Genomic DNA, 23,900 nt, shown 5'->3' on the forward strand with positions numbered 1-23,900 from the left:
GCTTGATAACATTTCTTGATCAATGAACTCAAAAGATTGAATTTTTAATGGAATTTGTCTTGAAATTATGAATATTTATTCCTTTGTTTGTGATTCTTTTGTACCATTCTTTATACATATATAGTACATTATATATTTGCATTTTGTACAACATGTCGTATGCGCAATTTATAAAATTACGCATACGACAGGTATGCACAGAAGAGAAGGGAAGAGAAGAAATCACGGCTAAGGACAAATTAAGTTGACAAATTAATTTTATTTTCTTTCTTATCATGGCTGTTGATCGTTTTTTCTACTTTGGCAAGCATTTCTATGGGGGTCTATGGGGGTCTATGGGGGTCTCTTTTAGCCAAATGTGCTCATCGTGCTTTATTTAGCCTTGTTGGCTTTTTTCGGGTCCACTGTCTACAGCTGGCATTTGAGAAATTTTTCCGGTTGATAAACAAAAACTAGTGCTGATCATTGTCGTTTTTTTTAGGTGAAGACCACGCGGATAACCAATACCTACAACACTAGCACTAGTAGCAGTAGCAGCAAATCGGGAAACAGCACCACCAATAGCACCAATAACAAGGTCAGCAGCAGCAGCAGCTCCTCAGCACCAGTTACCCGAACAACTTGTGACATCGAGGAGATTTGGGACGAGCAGATCCTCAAGAAATTGGTAATCGATTGTCGATTAATTAAAGTTTTATCGATTAATTAACGATTTTAAATCGATAACTTATAGCTGGAACAGGCGTCCACCTACGAGGAGCGTCGCAAAATACGAGCACGTCTACGCGAACTTATGGCGGAACGCGAAGGTAAGTTTCTTTTAATTTATTTTTCTTATTTAAAAAATTAAATTTAAAAAATAAATCCCAACCCTTTAGTAGCAGATATATATAAATATTATATTTAGTTTGAACTTCAACAGCGGAGACTTCTCGATAAGACATGCCGTGTCTATATTGTGTTCTGTATCTGTATCTTGTAGATAAAGCGCACACAGCAACTAGCTAGAGAGAGGGACATACATACTAAATATTCAAATTATTCGGATTTATCGGTTACTCCTTGAAAATATATAATATATATAATTAGTGGCCAGGTATTTAGATTCTGTTTGTCCCCAGATACTCGTTATACCCCAGTCTTCACTCGTAGAACACACCCAGATCGTGCTCCACACACATAGTTGTTATCGTTATTATCGTTATCGGCCGTTATCGCATCACTGTCGATGACCCACAAAGAATTGGAATCGATTGTCATTGTCATCGATGCACCAAATCTTCTCTCCCCAAACTAGATACTTTCTTAAATGATATATGGATCTGATATATCTGATATATATGATATATCTGATCCGATCAGAGACCCCCTAACCCCCCTAGAGTTTTTGTTGTATTTGCTTGATTGCGTTCTCGTCCTTCTGTTGTCCTTTTGTATTTCTCCATTCTCTATCTTTATCAACTTTATCTTTTGAATCTTTTTGCTTGCCGCGGCGAGCAGAGAAAAAGAATCCAAAGCAGGAGGCGGAGGAGGAGGAGAGCAGTGCCAGCGAGTATGAGGAGATCATCGAGGAGGTAACCGACTACAGTGACGAAGAGGACGAGGAGCCCAAGAAAGAGGAACCCAAGAAGGAGGAGTCCAAGAAGGAGGAGCCCAAGAAGGAGCTCCCGACCAAGCAAGTGGAAAAGAAGCAAGTCAGCGAAAGTGTTACCAAGAAGCTGGCCAAAGTTGAGCTAGCCAGCAGCTCCTCCACTTCCACTGCCACGTCCACTTCCACTTCCACTTCCACCACAGACGGTGTTCAGTCGGTGCAGGGTGAGTCCCTGCCAGCAGGACCCAAGAAAACAGGAGCAACACCACCAACTGGTTCGGGATCAGGATCAGGATCAGTCAGCAGTAGCTTAAGTAGTAGGAAACCCAGTAGTCTTAGCAGTAGCCAGGTTAGCACAGTGGTTAGGGCCAGGGACAAAGCCAAGCTGGAGAAGATGCCAGTGACGTCAGGAGCACAAACAACCGGAGCAGGTGCACCCACTCGCTTGAGTGTGCCGTCCAAAGAGGATTCCGGCACGGAAAGTGGCGAGGATTTGCGGCTCCTGGCAGCCGGATTGCGTGACACCCTGCAGCAGCGTAGTGGTAGCGATGCCAGCGAAGCCAATCGCAGCCTGGTCGAGGAGGTGACCGATGCCCTCAGCCGCCTGGAGAGCAGCCTGAAGCAGGGCAAGGAGCTGGCCGTCGACGGTGGCCAGCGGCAGGCGTTGCTCGGCCTGGTGGCCCGCCTCCAGAGTGGACTCAGTGCGCCCGAGAAGCTGGCGGAGGATCAGAAGAGTGCCCAGAATCTTCCGCCCGAGGAGGGCGACGCCGGCAGCCCAGAACCGGAAACGGATAGCCGGCAATCGCGATTCGCGAAGCGAAGGCAGCGAAACAATCGACACACGGTCGGTGTCAGTCGGGAGGAGTTGGCGGACGCGAGGCGGTACATGGAGGACATGCTGATGCTGGAGGGCAAGGAGTTCGCCCTGGCCAAGACCCCCAGCTCGGGGGCGGTTCCAGTCCAGCTCTACCGGCCCAATCAGTTTGTGGCCAACAACCAACCGCCAGTGGCTACTCCAACCAGCCCCAGTCAGCCCACTCCTGCGGCCCTGAATCCCAGCCAGAGTCCCGCCCAGCTGAGACCCAGCACCGGCAACAGACGTCCTCTGTCCGGGGACTATGCCGTCAGCTTTGCCAACTACGAGGCGAACCAGAGCGGGCAGAATTCGAGCCCAGAGGGAGCGAATGGCGCCTCGCCCAGCAGCAACTCGCAGGGCAACTCCAATTCCAGCTCCAGTTCCAGTCGCTTCGGCGGCGGCAAGAAGCATCTGATGAAGCGGGCCAACACCATCGATATACCCAAGGCCAAGGCCAAGTACATGGCCGAGTGTGACTCGGACTCGGACCTGGAGGACGATCATGGCCCGCACCTGGGTCTGAAGCGAGCGGTGCAGGTGAGCGTGAAGCGGAAGGTGCACAATGCAGTGCCGCCGTTCGAGCCGAAGACCGAGAACGACCACAAGTTCCTGGCCTTCATCAACAAGCAGAGCCATCAGTCGGGGCTGGGGTGGGGCGGTGGCGGCGGACGCAGCGTCTCCAACTGGACGCACAAGTTCGGCAACATCAAGCACACCTTCGAAACGGGTGCCGCCGCCACAGTGACGAAGGGTAAGCCGCCCCCGGTGCCGGGACACGTGCCCGGCTGGGCCAAACAGGAGCAGCTGCATCACCAGCAGCTCCAGCGGGAGCAGATGCAGCGGGAACAGCTCCAGCGGGAGCAGTATCAGCGGGAGCAAAGGCAGCGGGAGCAGAGGGAGCTGCAGGCACGGGACCTGAAGCAGCGGGAGCAGCTGAAACGGGAACAGCAGCAACGAGAGCAATTCCAGCGGGAGCAGAGCCAGCGGGAGCAGTTCCAGCGGGAGCAGAACCAGCGGGAACTGTCCAAACGAGAGCAGTTCCAGCGAGAACAGCTGCAGCGAGAGCAGCTCCAAAGGGAGCAGTTGCAAAGGGAGAAGCTCCAAAGAGAACAGCTCCAGAGGGAGCAACTGCAGCGGGAGCAACTCCAGCGAGAACAGCTCCAGAGGGAGCAGCTCCAGCGGGAGCAGCTGCAACTCCAGCAGCAGCAACAAACCGCGGCAGCTGTGCAGATCGAGCGTCAGCGGCGGCAGGAGCTGGAGCGCCAGCTGCGACTCGAGAAGGAGGCCCGCTACGAGCGGGAGGAGCGCAGTCGCCTGGAGCGGGAATACTACGAGCAGCAGCTGCAGCGCCAGCAGGCGGAGAGGCAGCTGCAGCTGGAGAAGCAGCGCCAGCAGCAGGAGCAGCTGGAGCGCCAGAGGCGGCAGGAGATGGAGCTTCGCCTCCAGCAGCAGCGCGAACAAGCCGCCCAGGTCAACAACTTCATCCACGCCCCCCAGTCCGTCTTCCGGCCCATCGAGCACGAGGCGCAGCCCCAGCCGGGCATCTACAAGCCGATAGCCCAGAAATCGCAGCCGAATGCAGCTCCGGTCTGGAAGCCACCCCCCCAGCAGCAGCAGCAGCAGCCGCCCCAGTCGCAGCAACACCTGCAGGCCAGATCAGCGCCCACCTACAGCAATACTCCGTCCCCGTCCTCGACAGCCACCTCGCCCATTGGCCTGCCCTGGGTGGCGAAGCCGAAGGTGGACAACAGCGACTTCCGGCGCAAGGCCCACCACTTTGAGGAGCGATCTCTGAGGGACAATCTGGAGCAGCATCCGCAGCAGGCCTATTCCAACGGAAGCCAGGCCTACCTGCAGCGGCACAACTCCCTGAGATCCAAGGCGGCGCCCCCAGCTCTCAGTGAGTTCAAGAAGAGGCCATCCCTGCCGAATGCCATGGAGCCGGGATCTGGGGCGCCTCCACCAGTGAGGCAGCAGCTCTACCAAGCCCCGCCACCTCCCACGAACATCTCGTTCACATACGCGGACTTCCCGCCGGTGCGGAGGCAGCAGGGCGGCAGTGCCCATGCCTACCGGAGCCAGCCCTGCCTGACGAGTGCCGTGGAGCAGGCGGAGCCCCTAACGAACCCGCTGGGAGCACCTCTAGTACTCACCAGCTCGAATCCCACGTACCTACCGCCCCCGGGACAGCGGCGATTCGATTACATCAGCAGTCCCGTGGACGTGGACGGGGAGAGCCCGCCGAACAGCCCCACCAGCTTCCTCACCATGCCCAATCCCAGCCTGATGACGGACAACACCGACGATGATCTCGACCTGGATTCGGACAACAATATGCTGGAGTACCGGGCGGAGACGAAGGTGATGCGGAAGCCCAGAAGCCAGACGGCTGTGAGGGTGGCGGATCGCAGGAACGCCCACATGAGCGACGACGAGGTCTACGGTCGCAATTCCAGGGCAGCCAAGTCGCTGCTCCACACGATGAAGCATCTGGGCGGAAGTCCCGGAGCCCCAGCCTCTGGCAGAGCTCCAGCTCCCGGCCAACAGAAGCGTCAGCCCCTGACGGCTCCGAGCTCCCCGAAAGGCGGATGCCTCTCACCCGACGGCCGGCAATATCAGGCTCCGTTGGTGGAGCCCCTCTTCCCGCAGCTGAACTTTGAGCCCAAACGGCAGCCACAGTACTCCGCCACGCCGCCAACTTCCGGGGTATCCACTCCCCAGATGAATTACCAGGCGAATCCCACCTACACACCGCCCAGAACGCAACAGGACTCGAACTCGTATTTGGGGGAAACCCATACCTCGTACGTGGTGACCTATCCGATGGATGACTCCGGGGATGAGCCCGAGCCGGAGTCCCTGGCCATGTCGCAGCGCATCCGTCGGACGTCGGAGCACTCGAATGCCAGCTCTTCGTTGTCCTTGGGCAGCACCAGCTGGACGCCGAATCCTGTGCACAATGTAGGTCCTCCCGTGGATCGGAGCACTAAGCCACAAACGCAGGTGACCCCGAAGGTGGCTGCCCAGCAGTTGCCCAAGCAGATGCCTCAACAAGTGCCTCATCAGGTGCCTCAAAAGGTGCCTCAACAGGTGCCCCATCAGGTGCCTCATCAGGTGCCTCCACAGGTGCCTCAGCAGGTGCCTCAACAGGTGCCTCAGTTGCCTCAGCAAGTACCTCGGGAGGTGCCTCCACAAGTCCCACAACAGAAGCCTCAGCCCGTGCCCCAAAAGCTCCCCCAACAACTGCCTCAGCAAATACCTCTGCCGATCCCCAACAATACCGCCATCCAGCCCACACCCAGTAGCAGGCCACGTCTCAGTACCCGCAGCCACACCATCCAGGGTGACGGCGGCTACGAGAACCGACCTCTCCAGAACCGTGTCATGTCCCAGCAAACCCTCCTCCAGTCGACCAGCATCTCCCAGAAGCAGCAGACGGAGCAGCACATCAGCGAGCTGCGTCGCAAGAGTCTCGGCAATGTCCTGGAGAGCAGCCAGCGGAGCACCTACATCGAGCAGCAGCAGCAGGAGTACAAGTCCTCGGCCCCGCCAGACACGCCGGACATCGTCAAGTCCTCGCTGCCCAAAGAGAACGCTCCGCTGCTGAAGAAATTCGGGCCACCACAAAGACATCACTACGTCCCGAATGCCTACCAGAGTCCTCAGATCAACAAGCAGGGCAGCACCACGACCTCCAGTACGACTGTTTCCAGCAGCACCACGATGGTGCAGCAGCACCACCAGCAGATCAAGCCAAGTATTGTGGAGACCCCGGCCACGCCACAGCCTCAGGTGCCGCCCGAGGATGAGATCCCCCACAACATCGTCTTCAACAACGTGAGCGCCTTCACGTCCCTGAGCCGGCGCCACCAGGAGGAGGACTCCCACCAGCAGCAGTCGGCCGGTTCGCGGGTGAATCGGCTGAGCAAGTGCGACTCCTGGAATCAGATCTGCCAGCTGCAACAGCAGACCCAGCCCACCCAGCAGTCGTACAACCAGCCCGGATCTCAAGGTGGCGGTGAGCTGAGAAGGACCAAGTCGGGTCACTCGCTGGCCGTGCCGAAGCTCTACGAGGCCGGCATCGACAAGGCCCAGATCAGCGAGAAGCAGCGCACAGTGGCGGCCTACTTCTCCGGCCAGAAGTCCCCGAACAGCCAGATGGAGGAACTGCGTCAGATGACCACCACCACATCCCGGAAATCGGCCATAAATCGCACCAAGACAAGCGAGAAGCTCTCGGCGGCCGCCAGGAAGTCACTCAGTTCCCTGACCAGTTCCAATGGCAACATGTCCTCGGTGGGCGTCTCCCGGGTTGGAGGGGCGCCCATGATCGGCGGAGGACTGAGCCGGAGCGCCACCATGCCGCATATAGCGAATCTGAATCTGCTGGACGAGAGCAATGTGGAGGACGCCTTCGAGCAGCTGATGATGGGTGCTTAAAACTATGAAATATATCACAAAAAAAAAATAAAATATATATTTCATAAAAAAATATAAAATTATTAAAACAAAAAAAATAAAAACTAACAAAAGTCCAACCAACCACTCAAGCCAAACAAAAAAACAATCAAATATTGAGGCATTCCAGTTTGAAACTGGACAAGATCAAAAGAGAGAAAGAAAAAATACTAGAAATACTAGAAATAGTAAAAATACTAGAACTAGATCTACCAAAGAGCTATCGAAATCCTATCGAAATCGAATCTATTATCGAGACACTTTAGTAACTTTTATGGCAACTGTACTGATTAATGTTTACTGAACTAATGGAATATAAAGGTTTAGACTTAGTTTTTAAAGACTTTTCTGTTTTTAGTCCAACCACCCCTCCCCCCAACCCCCCTCTATGTAAAAAAAAGAAATCAGTTGCAATAGATACAAAAAAGAAGTTAAATTAAAATTAAAATTAGAAGAAAAAAAGGCAGGGACTTTTAGGCGGTTTCTTTTCTTTTTTTTTTTTTTTTGGTTTTGTTAGAAAAACACACACACTGACACAGCTACACTTTGAGAAAATATATATATCATAATGTTTGCTGCACTGCGATCCAACAACAACAACAACTACAACAACAACAGCAATAAGAAAGCAACAACAGCAACAGCAATTTTATCAAAAAAAATCCAAGATTTGTGAGTTAAAAAAAAAAAAAAACAAATATCAGAATGTACAGAATGCCGTTCCCTTATATCCACTTGCTGACTCCCCCCCTTTTCGTTTCTTTTTTTGCCAGCGCCCCTGCCCTGCCTTGTACTACCATTCAATAAATTTATATATTTTTATTAAAAAATATATATTTTTTACATAAATAAAATGCTATATTGCCCAGCAGCAGAAGCCTAACACCTTGAAAAAGCACAAATCACACGCAGAAGCACAAGAATTACACATTTTTTTGGTAAAATAAAGTATTTAAGGGGGGTTTCTTTAATTAATAAACTTAAAATCTTAAAAATAGCCTTTTGAAAAATCTCCTAAAGTCATTTGTAATCTCTAAAGTACATTTTGTAAAGCCATTACATAAAAAAGATTTCCAAACTATCTAAAAACTCCCTCTTCTAAAAGTATCTTTTTAAAAACTCCCTTTTTAAAAACTCCCTTTTTGAAAACTCCCCTTAAACTACTCTTATTTTATCACCAAAAAAAACATGTAATTATGTTAATGCTACTGTCTTTTGTGTATTTTCCCTTGTACATATATATATCTGTATTGCCTGAAAGTTATTCTTCGGAAAAATTGTGAAAATGCGTCGAGTTCTTAGCGCTTTATTCCCAAAACACGACAAAAATGTTGATGCCCTCCCCCCTTACGTTGCGTTACGTTACGTTCTGTTACGTTTTGTTACGTTTTTGCTCGTTCGTTTGTTCGTTCGTTGGTTGATTGGTTGATTGATTGATTGACTGGTTGATTGGTTGGTTGGTCCAGCAAGGATTTCAATTAAAAAAACACACAAAAAATAATCTAATCATTTTAAAAAAAAAACGAAAGCAGCAAAAGGAACCCCTAATTTATGTCCCTATCTTCTTTTTTATTAATTTTACATTTTTTTGTAACCGACTTGTTATTTTTTTTGTGCCTCTTTTTTGTAAATATTATTATTATTATATATTTTTTAACCGAACCACACCCGCCACACCGCCCACAGTTGAGATGAGAAAACAGTATTCTTTTCCGATATTTTTCCAAGATTTATTGAAATATAAACATATATATATTTTTTAAAATATATGTATGATATTTTCGTGCAAAACAGTTCAGTTTTTTTGCTGCTGATCTGATCCTGTTTCCCATGTCCTTTGATTTAAAGCATGATTTTTTTTAGTTTTAATTGTACATAAATATTTTTGTGCATGATTTGTTAATAAGAAATATTATTTTAAACCTTAATTTCTTACATATCTATTAGGAGTTTTATGAAAAATTTTTAAGGTTATTTTCAAAATTTAATTTAACAACTTATGACACAAAAATAAACAACCCGAAGCAGTCACAGTCACAGTCACACCAATAGCTACGATTTTGTTTATGGTTTTCTGTGTAATACATTTTTTTTAGAGTGTATCCTTTAGACAAGGGACAAACTATACACACTGGAAAAAAACAGCTTGAAGTACTTTTTTGAAATATTTGTAGTTGATTTTGATTATTGTAGTGTTGCGTAGTGTGTTTAAAAAAATATATTTGTTGCCTGCTCAGATACAAAACACATGTAATTTCAATAACCAAAAAAAAAATTAAGAAAACAATTTGTTTTAGTTTCGTAGTCGAAATGTTGATAATATTACTGTTTTTGTTGCATGGCCCCAAAAAAACTAATCACGATTATTTGTTTGCTTTTTTCTTTTTTTTCTTCCAACCTGCTGCTGCTGTAAAAAATATATAAACCAAAAATCGCATCCTTAAAAAACCAAAAACAAAAATCCACACATTTATTCACACAGCAGCCCAACACAAGAGCTCCTCCTCGACCAGCGAACAGCGAACGGAGACAAAGTCCTCCAAGGATGGCGGTGCCACAGTGACTACAACAACAACCAAGGGTAGGCCATCTTATAAGGATAATCTCTAATATATATATTTACGATTTCTGATTTTTTATTTAATTTTTTTAGTTACAACACGCACTGTTAGTGGCAGTGCCGCCTCCAAAAATATTTCGCCCTTGGCCAAATTCAAGCAATTGGATAAACAGGCCGCTGCCCAACAGGCACAAAAGTGAGTCTATTTTCTATTATTTAAACTTTCTATATATTTGGGATTTTTTATAAAAAAACTTGTACATAAATACATACATTATTGTGTATATCAGCGAGCATAAGTCAAAACATTGTCTTGGAAATACATTACATTTGAAAAACACTTACATATATTCGGGAGAGAGGTCAAACACAACAAACTATACTATAATACCACATTTGTGCAGGTTATTACACTTAAAAAAAAAGAAAGCAAAAATTAAAGATGGAAAATATTTAAAACATTAAAAATTTAAATCAAAAAACTATAGCCTACTTTTCAGGGCAAACTTCAATCTCTTCAATTTTTGCTATTTCGCCCTCCACCAACCCCCTCGTCTGCACACATACAAACAAATAAAATTGGTTAACGGTGCATCATGGCACTTACATTTAAATAAAAACATAAAACATAAATTTTAAACATAAAACTTAAACACAAAAAATAAGGAAAATACTCAAAGCACAGTGTCCACTTCCTACATAATACCCCGGTGTTGGTTCTCTCTTTTTTTTCGAAATCTGACCCACAAAACCAAACCAAATATATATTTATTTCTCTCTCTGTATTTTTTTTTCTTTTAAAAACCCAAAAATTTCCAAAAATATCGCGTTTCTTATATTTTTTTTTTGTTAAATAATTGTTGTTGTTGTTTCTTGCTAACACAAAATGAAAAAAAATCAAATTATATATATATTATATAGTCCACATACACATACAAAACATACACTTAACACAAAAATCTAAACTAAAAAAAAACAAAGAAAAAAAACACACAAATATCGAACACCTGTAGGAAATAAGAAAATATGAAATGAATGAAATTTTTTGTCAAAAAAAAAGATGATGAAGAAGGAGAAATGCTTTTTGTGTGAGTTTCGCTAAAACGTCTGCAATCCTCCAACCTTGAATCATTTTGTTCAGATCATCTCCAACAACAACAAGCACACCCACCACCCCCGGCGGTTCGGCACAACCGTTATTCAAATTTACCGATCCGGCATTAAATGCGCGCGCCGCCACTGTCAAGGATCAACTTCTGCAGTGGTGTCAGCATAAAACGCAGGAATATGAGGTATCCAAAACCTAAAAAACCAAAAATCCAAAAATTCCAATTTTATTCAAAAAATGTTAAAGCCTTAAATAGCCTAAAAGTTGAAATGCCAATTAGCAAGAGCAATTAATTTTAAATAGTTTTTTTTATAAACAGCAACTGCAACTGCCCAAAAAAATAAGTCCTTGTTTCTTACCACTTTTCTTATTTTTTTTATAAGCAATTAAGGTCAAAAAAAGGATATAAAGTCCTTAAAAAAAACTATCGATTTGATGTCTTTGTAATCCTTTCAAGTTATCGATAGACTCCTCCCCTTCTTTTGACCTTAAATGCAAAGTTAGTTTATTTATTGCGTTTCTTTAGTCTTGTCGTATGTTCTCATGTTTTTTTTTTTCTAAATATATATTTTTAACAAAGCATTTTTGAATAACAAACAACCAACTCTAATACCAAAACCAGCAACCAAACAACAAACAAAATAAAACCAAATAAACAAAAACTTCCAACAGCGCCTAACTTTGGCTAAGCTTGACAGCTTTTTCGTAAAAAAATCGTTAAAAAACAAAGCCATAAAAAATACTTCTCAGTACACACACACACATATACATTCACACTCGCACACAAACACAAAGCACGTTTATAAAATTTGAATAAAATCTTAAAAAAAAAATACTGAAATCCATTCCGTTTCCGCTACAGTTTACTGCTTTAACGATAACTTATCGATTACTGATCACCGCTTATCGCATTTTGGCATTTCGCGCTAGAGTTATCGCCGCTGTTGTTGTTATTGTTCTAGTAATCGTAATAATCGACTGTCGCTTTAGTTGTATTCACTTACTTGCTAGTTAATTAGCTTAGCTACCTAGTAGTACTCGGAGCCTGGAAAACTAAAAAAAAACCAAAATACCAACGCTTTTGCTTCAGGAAATATTTAAAATTAAAATAAATAAAAAAAATTAAAAAGGCCATCAAAACGAACTCAACAACAATTCAGCCAATAAAAGCCATTTTTTGATTCGTTTATTTCGTTTTTTTTTTGTCGCTTTTTTTTTTTTTGAAATTGAAACATTTTTTTTAAATACCCTTCTTGTGTGTGTGTGTGTTGTTTCGCAGAACGTCCAAATAACCAACTTTAGCTCGAGCTGGTCAGACGGCTTGGCCTTTTGTGCGCTGATCCACCATTTCTTGCCAGATGCATTTGATTTCTCCAAACTAACCAAGCAGACGCGCCGCCACAACTTCGAGCTGGCCTTCAGCGTTGCCGAGTAAGTATACGCACCGTGGGCCCAAATAGACATAATATGGAAAATGACTAAATATTTGTCTATATAATGTGAATTTTATTCTCATTGTTCTATAAACTTAAATAATAATATATATTAAACTCTTTCAGTGAGAAGGCTGGCATTGCACCCTTGCTGGATGTGGAGGATATGGTGGAGATGAGTCGTCCGGACTGGAAGTGCGTGTTCGTCTACGTTCAGAGCATATATCGCCGGTTCCGGAACTGTCAATAGAACCCACATCCAATCCAAAAAAATAAAAACAAAAACAGCAGTCAGTCCAAATCTAATTAACAAAGTCAGCAGCAGCAGCTCAAAGGCAACAAGCAGCAACTCATTAAATTTTAAGCAGAATCCCTTTGGCATTTCTTTTCCTCAAAAATATCCTGCAAACATCTAACTGTATATCGGCATATGTATGATATATATATTCATTATCTATATATGTTATATATATATTTATTTCTTTAATTGAAGCGCAAATGGCAGCGCAGGCTCGTCGAACTTGAAACAGCCGACTCTTTGTACGTTTTTTGTGTTTGTTTTACTTTTTTACTATTATTACGATTACGCATTATTATTTGTTATCGAACTTGAAGCAGAAAAACTATGCAATAATTGTTGATTTATATATATAAACATTATTTTTTTTATATTAATTTTAATTGTGAAACCACCAATCGAGGTGAGTGCAAATAAAAACAAAAAAATAAATAAGAAAGCAGTGCAGTTACTAACCCTGCTGGCGCATCGGCTATCGATCGATAATAAATGGATCATTATTACCACAATAAACATATATATGAATATATATAGAAATAACGGTGCCGTCGCTCACATTGATGATGAATTACTGTAATAATAAACATATATATATTTTATGTACGTATGTGTAACGAGAACGAAACATTTACTAACCGATGCCAATCGAAAAGGCCGCAAACAAAAATCATAAAACAGCAAATGAAACTCAACCTGATGTTTTATTTATTATACGGGGTATGGGTACTATATTGGAAGAGGTAAGTAATACATGGATGTACTTTAAACGATATCTAGTACGATTCCCCATCAATCTACATCAAAATCCTGCAAGAAAATAATTTTTAGAAAAAAATCCACGATTTCCATACATAGCCCAGACTCATAGCTATATCTCTGCCAATTCTCATCCGATCCCCAAGCGGGGTACCTTAAACGATTTGTGGATCGATTCTCCATCGATCTGCATCAAAACCCTGCAACAAAATATTTTTCAGATTTTTTTCCATTTTTTCTAGGGGTACCCCTGCAAAATCCACGATTTCCATACATAGCCCAGACTCATAGCTATATCTCTGCCAATTCTCATCCGATGTACCCCCAGGTGGGCCTGTCAGCATCGGTGTCACATTAAATGCCATTTATTTAAGCAATTTTTTGGCTCACTTCCTGACTTCCAGCCTGATGACATCCAACGAGGCACTTCGGCTCATTAGGCGGCGCCACCATCCCATCCCTGCCACAAATGGGGGGTGGTTCCCCAGCTTGGGCCAGGGACCCCTCGAAAAAAAATGAAACGGAGAAACGGCAGAGACAGGATACTTGTAAGGACAATAAGGAGTCGCACAAGGGATGAGGCAAGGGGCCAAAGGACCAAAAAGGACCTGAACTCCGTCAGGACAAGAGTTCATTGGTCATTAATTAATTGGGGTCATTAATCGAATTGGATTTTGAGGCGGGGGATCGAAACAAATCAACGGAAAGGACACACATGAAGGGGGGGTTGTTCCTTGGAAAAATTAAGGATAAATTATTCTTAAAAGGACCATAGATAAGTCCATAAAAGGACTTTATAAAATAAAAAAGAAATAAAAGATTTAATAGCTTTGATAATATCTTCTAATGTTTTCTAGGCTTATCCTGGATAGTCCTTTATCCTTTTGAAGGATATTTCATATAAAAACTGAAAGTGAAATTGTCGATTTAAAAAAAAAAAATTTTGGCACCAACTTTATAATTCGCAAGTAGTTCTGACGTGGCCTCCCACCAGTATAAATAGAGGGCCGCCGCGAGGCAAAAATTTTTTTCGCCCAACTTTCAAAGTTTTTTTTTTAGCTTTTTTTTTGAAAGCTTTTAACTTTTTAGCTTTAAAGCCATAAACTATCTATAAAAAGCTTTAAAAAATTCCATAAAATAATAAATAAAAAAAAATAAATTTTATTTTTATTTATTATTTTATTTTATTTAATAAAATATTAGTACCTCAAACGATTTGTGGATCGATTCTCTACCAATCTGCATCAAAATCCTGCAACAAAATATTTTTCAGATTTTTTTCCATTTTTTCTAGGGGTACCCCTGCAAAATCCACGATTTCCATACGTGGCCCACTCCCATACCTATATATCTGCCAATTCTCATCCGAATCTCAAGCGGGGTACCTTAAACGATTTGTGGATCGATTCTCCATCAATCTGCATCAAAACCCTGCAGCAAAATATTTTTCAGATTTTTTTTCCATTTTTTCCCCTGCAAAATCCACGATTTCCATACGTGGCCCACTCTCATAGCTATATCTCTGCCAATTCTCATCCGATCCTCAAGCGGGTTACCTTAAACGATTTGTGGATCGATTCTCTACCAATCTGCATCAAAACCCTGCAACAAAATATTTTTCAGATTTTTTTCCATTTTTTCTAGGGGTACCCCTGCAAAATCCACGATTTCTGTACGTGGCCCACTCCCATAGCTATATCTCTGCCAATTCTTATCCGATTCTCAAGCGGGGTACCTTAAACGATTTGTGGATCGATTCTCCGTCGATCTGCATCAAAACCCTGCAGCAAAATATTTTTCAGATTTTTTTCCATTTTTTCTAGGGGTACCCCTGCAAAATCCACGATTTCCATACGTGCCCCACTCTCATAGCTATATCTCTGCAAATTCTCATCCGATTCTCAAGCGGGGTACCTCAAACGATTTGTAGATCGATTCTCCATCGATCTGCATCAAAACCCTGCAACAAAATATTTTTCAGATTTTTTTCCATTTTTTCTAGGGGTGCCCCTGCAAAATCCACGATTTCCATACATAGCCCAGACTCATAGCTATATCTCTGCCAATTCTCATCCGATTCTCAAGCGGGGTACCTTAAACGATTTGTGGATCGATTCTCCGTCGATCTGCATCAAAACCCTGCAACAAAATATTTTTCAGATTTTTTTCCATTTTTTCTAGGGGTACCCCTGCAAAATCCACGATTTCCGTACGTGGCCCACTCCCATTGCTATATCTCTGCCAATTTTCATCCGATTCTCAAGCGGGATACCTCAAACGATTTGTGGATCGATTCTCCATCGATCTGCATCAAAACCCTGCAGCAAAATATTTTTCAGATTTTTTTTCCATTTTTTCTAGGGGTACCCCTGCAAAATCCACGATTTCCGTACGTGGCCCACTCCCATTGCTATATCTCTGCCAATTTTCATCCGATTCTCAAGCGGGATACCTCAAACGATTTGTGGATCGATTCTCCATCGATCTGCATCAAAACCCTGCAGCAAAATATTTTTCACAATTTTTTCTAGGGTTTCCATATGTAGCCCATATCCATAGCTATATCTCTGACAATTCTGAAGCCAAGTGGGCCTTTAAATTTTGATCTGTGAAAAAAAACGAAGCAGCTGGGGCTGGCACTTGGCTCAGAAACTCGGTGAAAGTCTAGCGTTTAAGTTTTGTGTAAGATGTCGCAACAAAATTCAGTGTAGAATCTCGTAATTCAAAATTTAGTTCGTGACGCACGCACACACACGCAGACAGGCCACAAGAAGCACACAGACGACAGGGAAGTAGACGGCAACCAGGTTGCAGATTGCAAGCAGTACCGCCCCCAGCCCCCCATAGTACCGCCACGTTCCACCCTTTCCAAGGCAGTCGATAGCAGGAGGAGCATCCGAACCGGATCATCATGTCGCAGCATCAGCATCCCATTCTCTCCGAGGAAACCGCTCTCAGATTGTTGAACGGTGTAGTGGCCACCGGCAATTCCACGCCCCTCAGCGCCGTACCGACATCGCCGCCTACGCCACCGCCCACTCTGGTTGAAGGACAACAACTGCCCGAGGCCAGTTGCTCCACGGCATTGGTCGGCGGTGGACAGGAGAGTGTCCACTCGCATGCTTTTAGAACTGAATGGAATGGAATTGATGAAGTGGCCACCGACAATGCCACACCCCTTAGCGCTGTACAGACACCGCCATCCACGCCACCACCCAATGATTTGGAGGCCAGTTGCTCCACGGAATTGGGCGAAGGTGGACAGGAGAGTGTCCACTCGGCGAACGAGTATGGCCACTCGTGCCGCATCTGCCGCTGGAACCGCAGCGACATGGAGATCATTAGCTGTCCTTGCAACTGCAGGGGTAGCGTGGTAAGTTATAGACCAAAGATCAAAAGACCACAAGCCTAAAGTTTAAAGATTTTTTTAGGGCTTCATCCACCTGAAGTGCCTAAAGCGGTGGATCATGCACCGGCGGGACAATCGCTGCGAAGTCTGCAATGCTGTGTACGACATCTCCGAGGAGCGGGTGAGCCTGAAGCAAATGCTGCGGACTTTCTGTTGCGGCCGCTGCTGTGGCCTGATCGTGAAGCACCTGCTGTTCAGCGCCTCGTTAATGCCCCTGGCCCACATCATTCTGCAGCAGGTGAGCCAACTGTCCCAACCACTTGGGTCATTCAACTTGATTGTACTGCATCATGTGGTCAGAGCTTACCTGAGATTCATCCACTGTCCACAGGTGCTGCAGTGTATGGATAATCTGAACCAGGGCAGCACCGAGCAACTAACCGTACAGGAGGTATTCGTCGCCTCCTGTGCCCTGCTCACATCCAGTGCCCTATTCTTCCACTTTTTCGAGTTCGTGACGACGCGCTGCCTCCTCATCCGGAACATATTGCGCCACTGGTGGATGTTTGGCAGCACCTCCGACTTTTCCCTGGTCGAGTTCGAGGACGATTCCATCGATCTGTTCTGATCGCCGCCAGGAGAGAGTGTATCCACTATCCATAATATCCGCAGGGCCAAGCTATCAGGGATGCAGTGCCGCAGAGCCAAGTGACTAATCAAGCGGACTCAGGAGTTTCAAATTTCGAGTATTCAATAAAAATGCAAATCTTTAAAAGCAATAGAAAAAGTTTAAAAATAGTTTTTATTAAAATTCAAACATTTTTTAAAAATAAATTTGAATTTTAGCGCCACCACTCAGCGTCTTGCAGCACTGCTTTTTTAATACTAAACTATCGATAACATTTTAAAAGTAAAAGCCAAGGAAACCTCTATCAGTTAAACCTATTTTAATAAAAAATAAAACTCATTAAAATGTATAAAATTGCAATTCTCCAGGCCTATATTTAGTGCACTATCAATATCTTTATAATTTAATAATTTCTTTAATAAAAAGCTTGACAGAGTGGCCAGATAATTTAATGAAAATACCAAATGGCAATGTTCCAAGGAAAAATACCAAAACAAGCCAAATTCCAAAAGGTATCACACTCCCACATCTACACATTCAGACCGTAAAATCGACACACGAAGCGAAAAGGGAAATTAGAAAAATAATAAAAGTGACTGAGCCAGCAGCGATCAGCAGCAGCACTCCAGTCACAATCTGAAGCTGGGATACACGCCACCTCCCGTTAAATAGATGCATCCACAACTGTGTAAGTGCCGTGTTCTGTTCGTTACCAACAAAAGGCTTTAAAAGCCAAACAAAAGTTATAAAAGGCAAGGCAGCCAGACCAGAGCTGGGCAGAGGAGCACAGCACAGCGCAACGCCAAGAGACGAGCCAGCAGGCAACAAAGAAAGGAAAACCGAAGAACGGCTCGAAAGAAAGTGAAGTGAAGCCAGTGGATGGGAGGTGGGGCGGGGCGGAAGATACCAGACCAGAAAACCAGATCGACCGACTTTTTTTTCCCCCGCGGGCGCCTATGTTTTGGTTTTCCTTTTTTTTTTTTTTTCTCCCTCTCACTCTCTTGCGCGTTGTATCTTATTTGCTTTTCGCTTTTCGTTGCGGCACGTGTGCGAATTACTGTTTCTTTTGATTGCAAAACAACAAAAAAAAAACAACCACAAAAAAATACTAACAAAACAAGACATGAATTGCACACTTTCTTGCAGAAACACCGTGCCCCCAATCAGCCCCCTTTCTCATCCCCTTGGTCTGTCAGCAAGCACGAGAGGAAGGAAGGGAGAGTATCCCCCCCCCTGAGTAGCTACAGAGGATCGCCAGGAGCACAGACCCAGCGAAGGAGTGGAGAAGAACGGTGGCCCAAGGCCCAAACCCCAGCCAGTTATCTATCCAGCCATGAATTCGTCAGCGCCGGGCAACAGTAATTCCCCAAAGTTCCTCTATGACCTGGCCTTGGATTCACTTGTCCGTGGCCTGGGCACCACAGTCCCCTCGCTGGAGAGGATCCATCGTCTACCCGAGCTGCCTCGCAATATACTCATCGATGTCTATGAGATGGTAAGTATCTTAGTCGGTCTTGGAGAGCACAAGCATCATCATTCCCAGAGTTCTCATAAGCCTCATTTAATCGGAATCCATAACCAGATTCCCAGATTGAGATCGTTATCATTATGGCTTCTCCTTATCGCTTAACTATCCGCCGGGATGGTACTGTTGTCCGGATTTCGCCACTGGCAATTACCATTATCGGGATGAGGAGAAGGAGGAGGAGCTGGGGTGGGTGTGACGATGCCACTTGTCGGTTTGTTTGCTTTTCCGCTTAAATTGTTTACACCCTGGCAGTGGCAGTGCCAGTTCCAGCTGAGATTACCCCCAGAACGATGATACTTCAATGCTTAGTCAGTCCCAATCGTAATTATTAAATAATAACCATCGGGAGAATGTTCTATTCTTCGCCTTCCACTTCGGAGAAACGTCTCCAAAGAGACCACACTCTTGGTTCATGTTACCAGCAAGCTGGCTAAGATTTTCTGTGAATTTCTGGCCAGTGCCATCTTGGGATGGATTACATTTTGGCGAGGAAGACTCTGGCGATAACCGCATACCCACAGGTGGTTGGTAGTCTCGATTCCATTCCCCATACATGGGCCAGTGTCGATTGTCATAATAAGCGGGCAATTACAGCGTAAATTATAAACAGAAGCGACAATATGGTTTCGGTTCGGTTCGGTTCTGGGGAAGGAGGCGGAGGCACTGCTGTTGTCTAAAAATAGCCAACCAGTCCGAGAGCAGAGCAGGGCCAGGGGAGGGACAACGATGATGATGGCTACTCCTGTCCTGATTCCACCCGCCCTCCTTCTCACAGCCTCCTTCCATGCTATAGACCTTGCTGTGGCGCAGCTGCGCTGGAGAGGAGCCATTGAACTTGCTGATAATGGCTAAGCAAATTCCATTGTCCGCTGATTGGATCTTCTCCGCACAACGGAGGCTCTTGTTTACTTCATACTGGCCCTTTCTCTATTGGAGATCCTAATTCACTTTCTGGTTGCAGATGTCGAAGCGTGACTTCTTGAAGGACACCTTGCTGGAGGAGCTGTGCCGCCTGGAGGTGTTCACCCGTTTGGTTCGCTACTCGCCCGCCCGCAGCAAGCTGCTGCGCATCGTGGCCTCGCTGATGGCCAGCAAAAAGATGCTAGCCAGCCGGCTGAGCGAGGCCTACATCGCCCGGTACGGCCAGGACTGGGAGCTGAACGGGGATCTGGAGGAGGAGCGCAAGGCTGAGGAGATGATGCAACTGCCATCGGCCGCCAGACAGGATGATAGGGCCAGGGAGCTGCTACGTGACTATGTGGCCGATGACGAGTCGCCCGGCACCAGCTCCAGCTCCAGCACGTGTCGCCGCCAAGATAGTGACCCGAACAAAGTACCATTGCAGCCCGAACCCAATGTGATGCCTCTGACCAACTTGCAAGACTTGCCGGCCGAGGAGCTGCAGGCCATTGACACGGGCTTGCGGATGGGTTCGTTCCTCTCGGAGGCCGGCTGGATGCAGGAGAGCATCTCAGTGCTATCGTGCCTCAATGCAAGACTGAAGCGCCTGCCGCCCCACAAGTACTGGCTCGAGATGCGCTACGATTGCTTGCAGCGGTATTTAATCCATAATACTCCTATTGTTTCTCCAAAATGAGGTTCTAATTCTTGTCTTTTTGGACAGCCTGCTGTATGCCGAATCGTCGCATTGCAACTTCAAGCTGGCACACCGCACCTACGAGGAACTGATTGAGCTGAATCGGTCCCTGACCGACTCGGTGCCCGCCCAGCTGGTGGCCCTGACCTACAGCCAGATTTCGGCCATGTACTTTGCCCGCAACGAGTACGTCAACAGCCATATGTGGAGCGGTCTGGCCATGCGTTCTCTCAAAGCATCCGCCCCGCCGCGGTGAGTACCATGGGACTACCTTGTACCTTGGGAGTAACGTTCATTTGTAATCTTGATCCTCGCATAGCATCGCCATCGATGTACTGCGCCAGGCGGCCAAGGCCTGTGTGGTTAAGCGGGACTTTGCCCGGGCCAATCTACTCATCTGCCAGGCGGTGCGACGTGCTCGGTAAGCAGAGCCTCCTGGCCTCTCTGCCTCGCTCTTTTTCGCTTCAGTACCCCCACCTAACATCCCTTTCTTTTGACAGCCAACACTTTGGAGTCAATCATCAGAAGTACGGCGATGTCCTGATGGACTATGGCTTCTTTTTGCTCAACGTGGACTCGGTGTTCCAGTCGGTCAATGTCTACAAGGAAGCCCTGGCCGTGCGTCGCGGCATCTTCGGCAACATGAACTTCCATGTGGCCATTGCCCACGAGGATCTGTCCTATGCCTACTATGTTCATGAGTACAGCACGGGTGACTTTAGCTGCGCCCAGGATCACGTGGACAAGGCGGTGACCATTATGAAGAATTTAGTGCCGAGCAATCACCTGATGCTGGCCTCGGCCAAGCGCGTCAAGGCCCTTCTCCTCGAGGAGATAGCGCTGGACAAGATGGCCGATGGCATTGATGAGGAGGATCTGCTGTTGCAGTCGGAGCAGTTGCACAATTTCGCACTGCTCCTATCGCTGGAGGTGTTCGGCGAGGTGAACGTGCAAACGGCCAAACATTACGGCAATCTGGGGCGGCTGTATCAAACAATGAATCGCTTTGAGGAGGCGGAGCGTATGCATCAGAAGGCCATCAAGATCAAGACGGATCTGTTGGGTGCCTTTGACTACGAGGTGGGCCTCTCCATCGGTCACCTCGCCTCGTTGTACAACTACCAGATGAAGAAGTATCGCGACGCAGAGAAGCTCTACTTGCGCAGCATCGATATAAGTGAGTGGACTCGTACGTTTCTGTTTCTTTGATGATTATTGTGTGTTTTTTTGAAGGCTTGCGCTTGTTTGGACACTCGTATTCGGGTCTGGAGTATGACTACCTGGGGCTGTGTCATGTCTACGAGACTCTTCATGACTTTGAAAAGTATTTACAATACGCGCACACTCTGGAGAACTGGCAGATCCTGCGCGGTCAGAATATTACACAAAACGTAAGCCACATTAGTCTTCAACTATTAGATCATCTAATGTTTCTGTATGGCCCGTAGAAGTCAAGCTATCCGGCCATCGAGGAGGATTACACCATCGAGGAGGTGAAGAGCAAGTTCTTCAACATGAGCGCACCCAACTCCTCGAAAGTCAGCCCACCGCAGCTGGAGTTTAACTGAGCAGGGGCCTTGGTAGCGGCAATGGCAGCACAGGCACCCGCACCCGCACCACAACCACAACCAGAACCAGATACTGAACCCGAATCGGAGACACTGGATTCTGATTTGGATTCGGATAGCACAAACCAGATAGGCTACAGCAGAAACGAACACGAAAAGGAGAGCAGTAGCGGAAGTGGCGGCATCTGCACTTTGTCGTAGATAAGTCTTGAATAAGCTAGCCATGTTGATGTAGTCCGAGGAGACGAGGCAGTGTAGAAAGGATGATAGAAGCAAGGTGTATGTGTGGAGAACGAGGAAGCGGTGGAACCTTCACCCTTGCCGCTCTCTAGACATCTATCTATCTATATATAGACATGTGTATAAGGATGTAGGCAGTTGGTAGTGCGGTCGCGGTCGTCCCTGTTCCGTTTGATCCAATGTTTCTATATATATATTTTTTTTAATTTGTTTCATTTCCATCGAATAAGTCCCTCAATACCTCGATGTTAACAACCCCTCCTGTGTATTTAACTCGTGGAGTGGAGTGCTCTGTCCAGTCATACTAATCGCCACCAAAACATAACCAACCAACCACCAGCCACAGTGTAGCGTCATCGAATACGTCCAATAACCCCAGCAGATCCTGGAGTTGTCACCCACCATATAAACAAAAAAAAAATTATAAAAACAAGTAAACAATTTATTAAATTTATTAAACATTTTCTCCCAGTAAGCTCATCCCAGCCTAGGCTGCCAGCTATAGGAAGTATTCTTTTCGAGCTTTTGGTTTAGATTCTTAAAAACTAATTAATTCTTATCTATTCTTCTAACGTATTTCGGCCAATGTACAAAAAAACAAAAAAAATATTTAATTTTTTTCCCCTCGAATTCGTTCAACAATTTTTCACTATTATGCTATTTTTAAAAATAACAAAAATTATGTAACTTAGGAAGTATAGAATTGAAGGCTATATATTTCTGTGTAGCATCTATTGTGATCCATTTGATAAACCAAGAAGTAAAAAATATTCGCTGTAGAGAAAATATTTTGTTTGTTTTTTAAGTTTGATTACCCCCCCTAATCATCCTATCCCCATCCCCGTATCCAAATCCAGTGGCATCCGCATCCGCACGGATCACTCGTTGATTGTTAGAACATTTTTGTAGCACAATTTTAGAGTTGTACAGGAATGTATAGTATATATAATCGTATTCTAGCATTAGATATATGCCTATATATTCGATACATTCACTTGCAACACTTGGGGTATTGTCGCATTAAATTAATAAATAAATTAAAAAAAAAAAAAAACATAAATCTGGAGCATCAAGATATATGCAGGCGATGGATCCATCCGATGGAAAATGTAAATAATTCGGTTGAATATTGCTGCTTCCAGTTAAACAACAATTTTATTATTATTATTATAAAATATATATAAAATCTAAATATAAATATATAAATAAAACAAAAACTACCTATAAAGTACGGACAATTTATACCACTAACTTTTGGTACGTAGGGCGACAAAGTCTACTTATGAACAACAACAACAACATCGTAGTTGCAAAACTCCCTTTTTTGGCATTACTTAGCAATAGATTAAGTGCAACGTCGTAAATCGCAAAAATAAAATACCTGCAATAAATATATATATTTCGTGGGTTTATTTTCTCAAATCTTAAGCATTTAAAATCGTAATTTGTTGCATGCAGATCGACGGAGACTAATCTTACGAGTCGTATGACACCTCGCTTTTCAAAATCCGTCAAGAAATGGCCAAGATATGAGCTTGGAAAGATCCGCCCTGGCGGCCACCTCGCAGCGAAAAATTCTTCAAATTCCTATGGGAGCTCATCTGAAGTACCAGGCGAACAGAAATCAGCAGAAGGTGGCTGAATTCAAGCAGTGCAAGCAGTTTCACCTCCCCCCTCGCCCTAGCTTCGACAGAAAAACGACACAATTGTCCCTTATCCGGCCCCATGGACTTCACATTCCCATGCTAGTTTCTCAAACGAGACTTAATTGTTAGGACAATAAATAGATGCCCCACCGTCTCCTAACTAAGTTTCTTGAATATTTTATACGTTCTACTTCACTGAATGATGATTTTAGAATCCTAAATTAGCAGTTTTGTTTCTTAATTAAAATAAATATTAAATATATAAAGGTAAAGGCAAAATACGG

The 23,900-nt window shown here is 45.1% G+C and overlaps 3 protein-coding genes across 15 annotated transcripts in view; all 3 read left to right on the forward strand.

Moving 5' to 3' along the window:
* LOC108133757 (smoothelin) overlaps positions 1–12,996 on the forward strand; it is a 43,197-nt gene extending 30,201 nt beyond the window's left edge. For 5 of the 13 annotated variants that reach the window (XM_070279506.1, XM_070279516.1, XM_070279532.1 and 2 more), the window contains 8 exons: positions 482–667; positions 734–809; positions 1,501–1,815; positions 9,388–9,486; positions 9,559–9,661; positions 10,607–10,757; positions 11,853–12,004; positions 12,133–12,996. In XM_070279506.1, coding sequence (XP_070135607.1) covers positions 482–667; positions 734–809; positions 1,501–1,815; positions 9,388–9,486; positions 9,559–9,661; positions 10,607–10,757; positions 11,853–12,004; positions 12,133–12,256 — 1,206 coding nt within the window. In that variant the 3' untranslated portion in view covers positions 12,257–12,996. Of the gene's footprint in view, positions 1–481; positions 668–733; positions 810–982; positions 1,184–1,500; positions 5,711–5,749; positions 6,880–9,387; positions 9,487–9,558; positions 9,662–10,606; positions 10,758–11,852; positions 12,005–12,132 lie in introns of those variants that run through there. The other 8 variants (XM_070279525.1, XM_070279550.1, XM_043209746.2 and 5 more) reach the window with 7 other exon arrangements.
* A 2,423-nt stretch (positions 12,997–15,419) lies between these two features.
* On the forward strand, positions 15,420–17,181 carry LOC108120196 (E3 ubiquitin-protein ligase MARCHF11). The gene is made up of 3 exons (XM_017233735.3): positions 15,420–16,433; positions 16,492–16,707; positions 16,801–17,181. Exons 1-3 carry the CDS (start codon positions 15,972–15,974, stop codon positions 17,035–17,037), a joined length of 915 nt encoding a protein of 304 aa, XP_017089224.2. The 5' UTR covers positions 15,420–15,971; the 3' UTR covers positions 17,038–17,181.
* Positions 17,182–17,553: 372 nt separating this feature from the next.
* Pat1 (Protein interacting with APP tail-1) lies at positions 17,554–23,365 on the forward strand. Its single transcript, XM_017233736.3, has 8 exons — positions 17,554–17,725; positions 18,184–18,532; positions 19,527–20,122; positions 20,190–20,414; positions 20,482–20,583; positions 20,663–21,339; positions 21,396–21,553; positions 21,611–23,365. Exons 2-8 carry the CDS (start codon positions 18,371–18,373, stop codon positions 21,728–21,730), a joined length of 2,040 nt encoding a protein of 679 aa, XP_017089225.2. The 5' UTR covers positions 17,554–17,725; positions 18,184–18,370; the 3' UTR covers positions 21,731–23,365.
* The last annotated feature ends 535 nt before the right edge of the window (positions 23,366–23,900 follow it).

This window comes from Drosophila bipectinata, chromosome XL (genome assembly GCF_030179905.1).
Source record: "Drosophila bipectinata strain 14024-0381.07 chromosome XL, DbipHiC1v2, whole genome shotgun sequence".
Taxonomy (NCBI): domain Eukaryota; kingdom Metazoa; phylum Arthropoda; class Insecta; order Diptera; family Drosophilidae; genus Drosophila; species Drosophila bipectinata.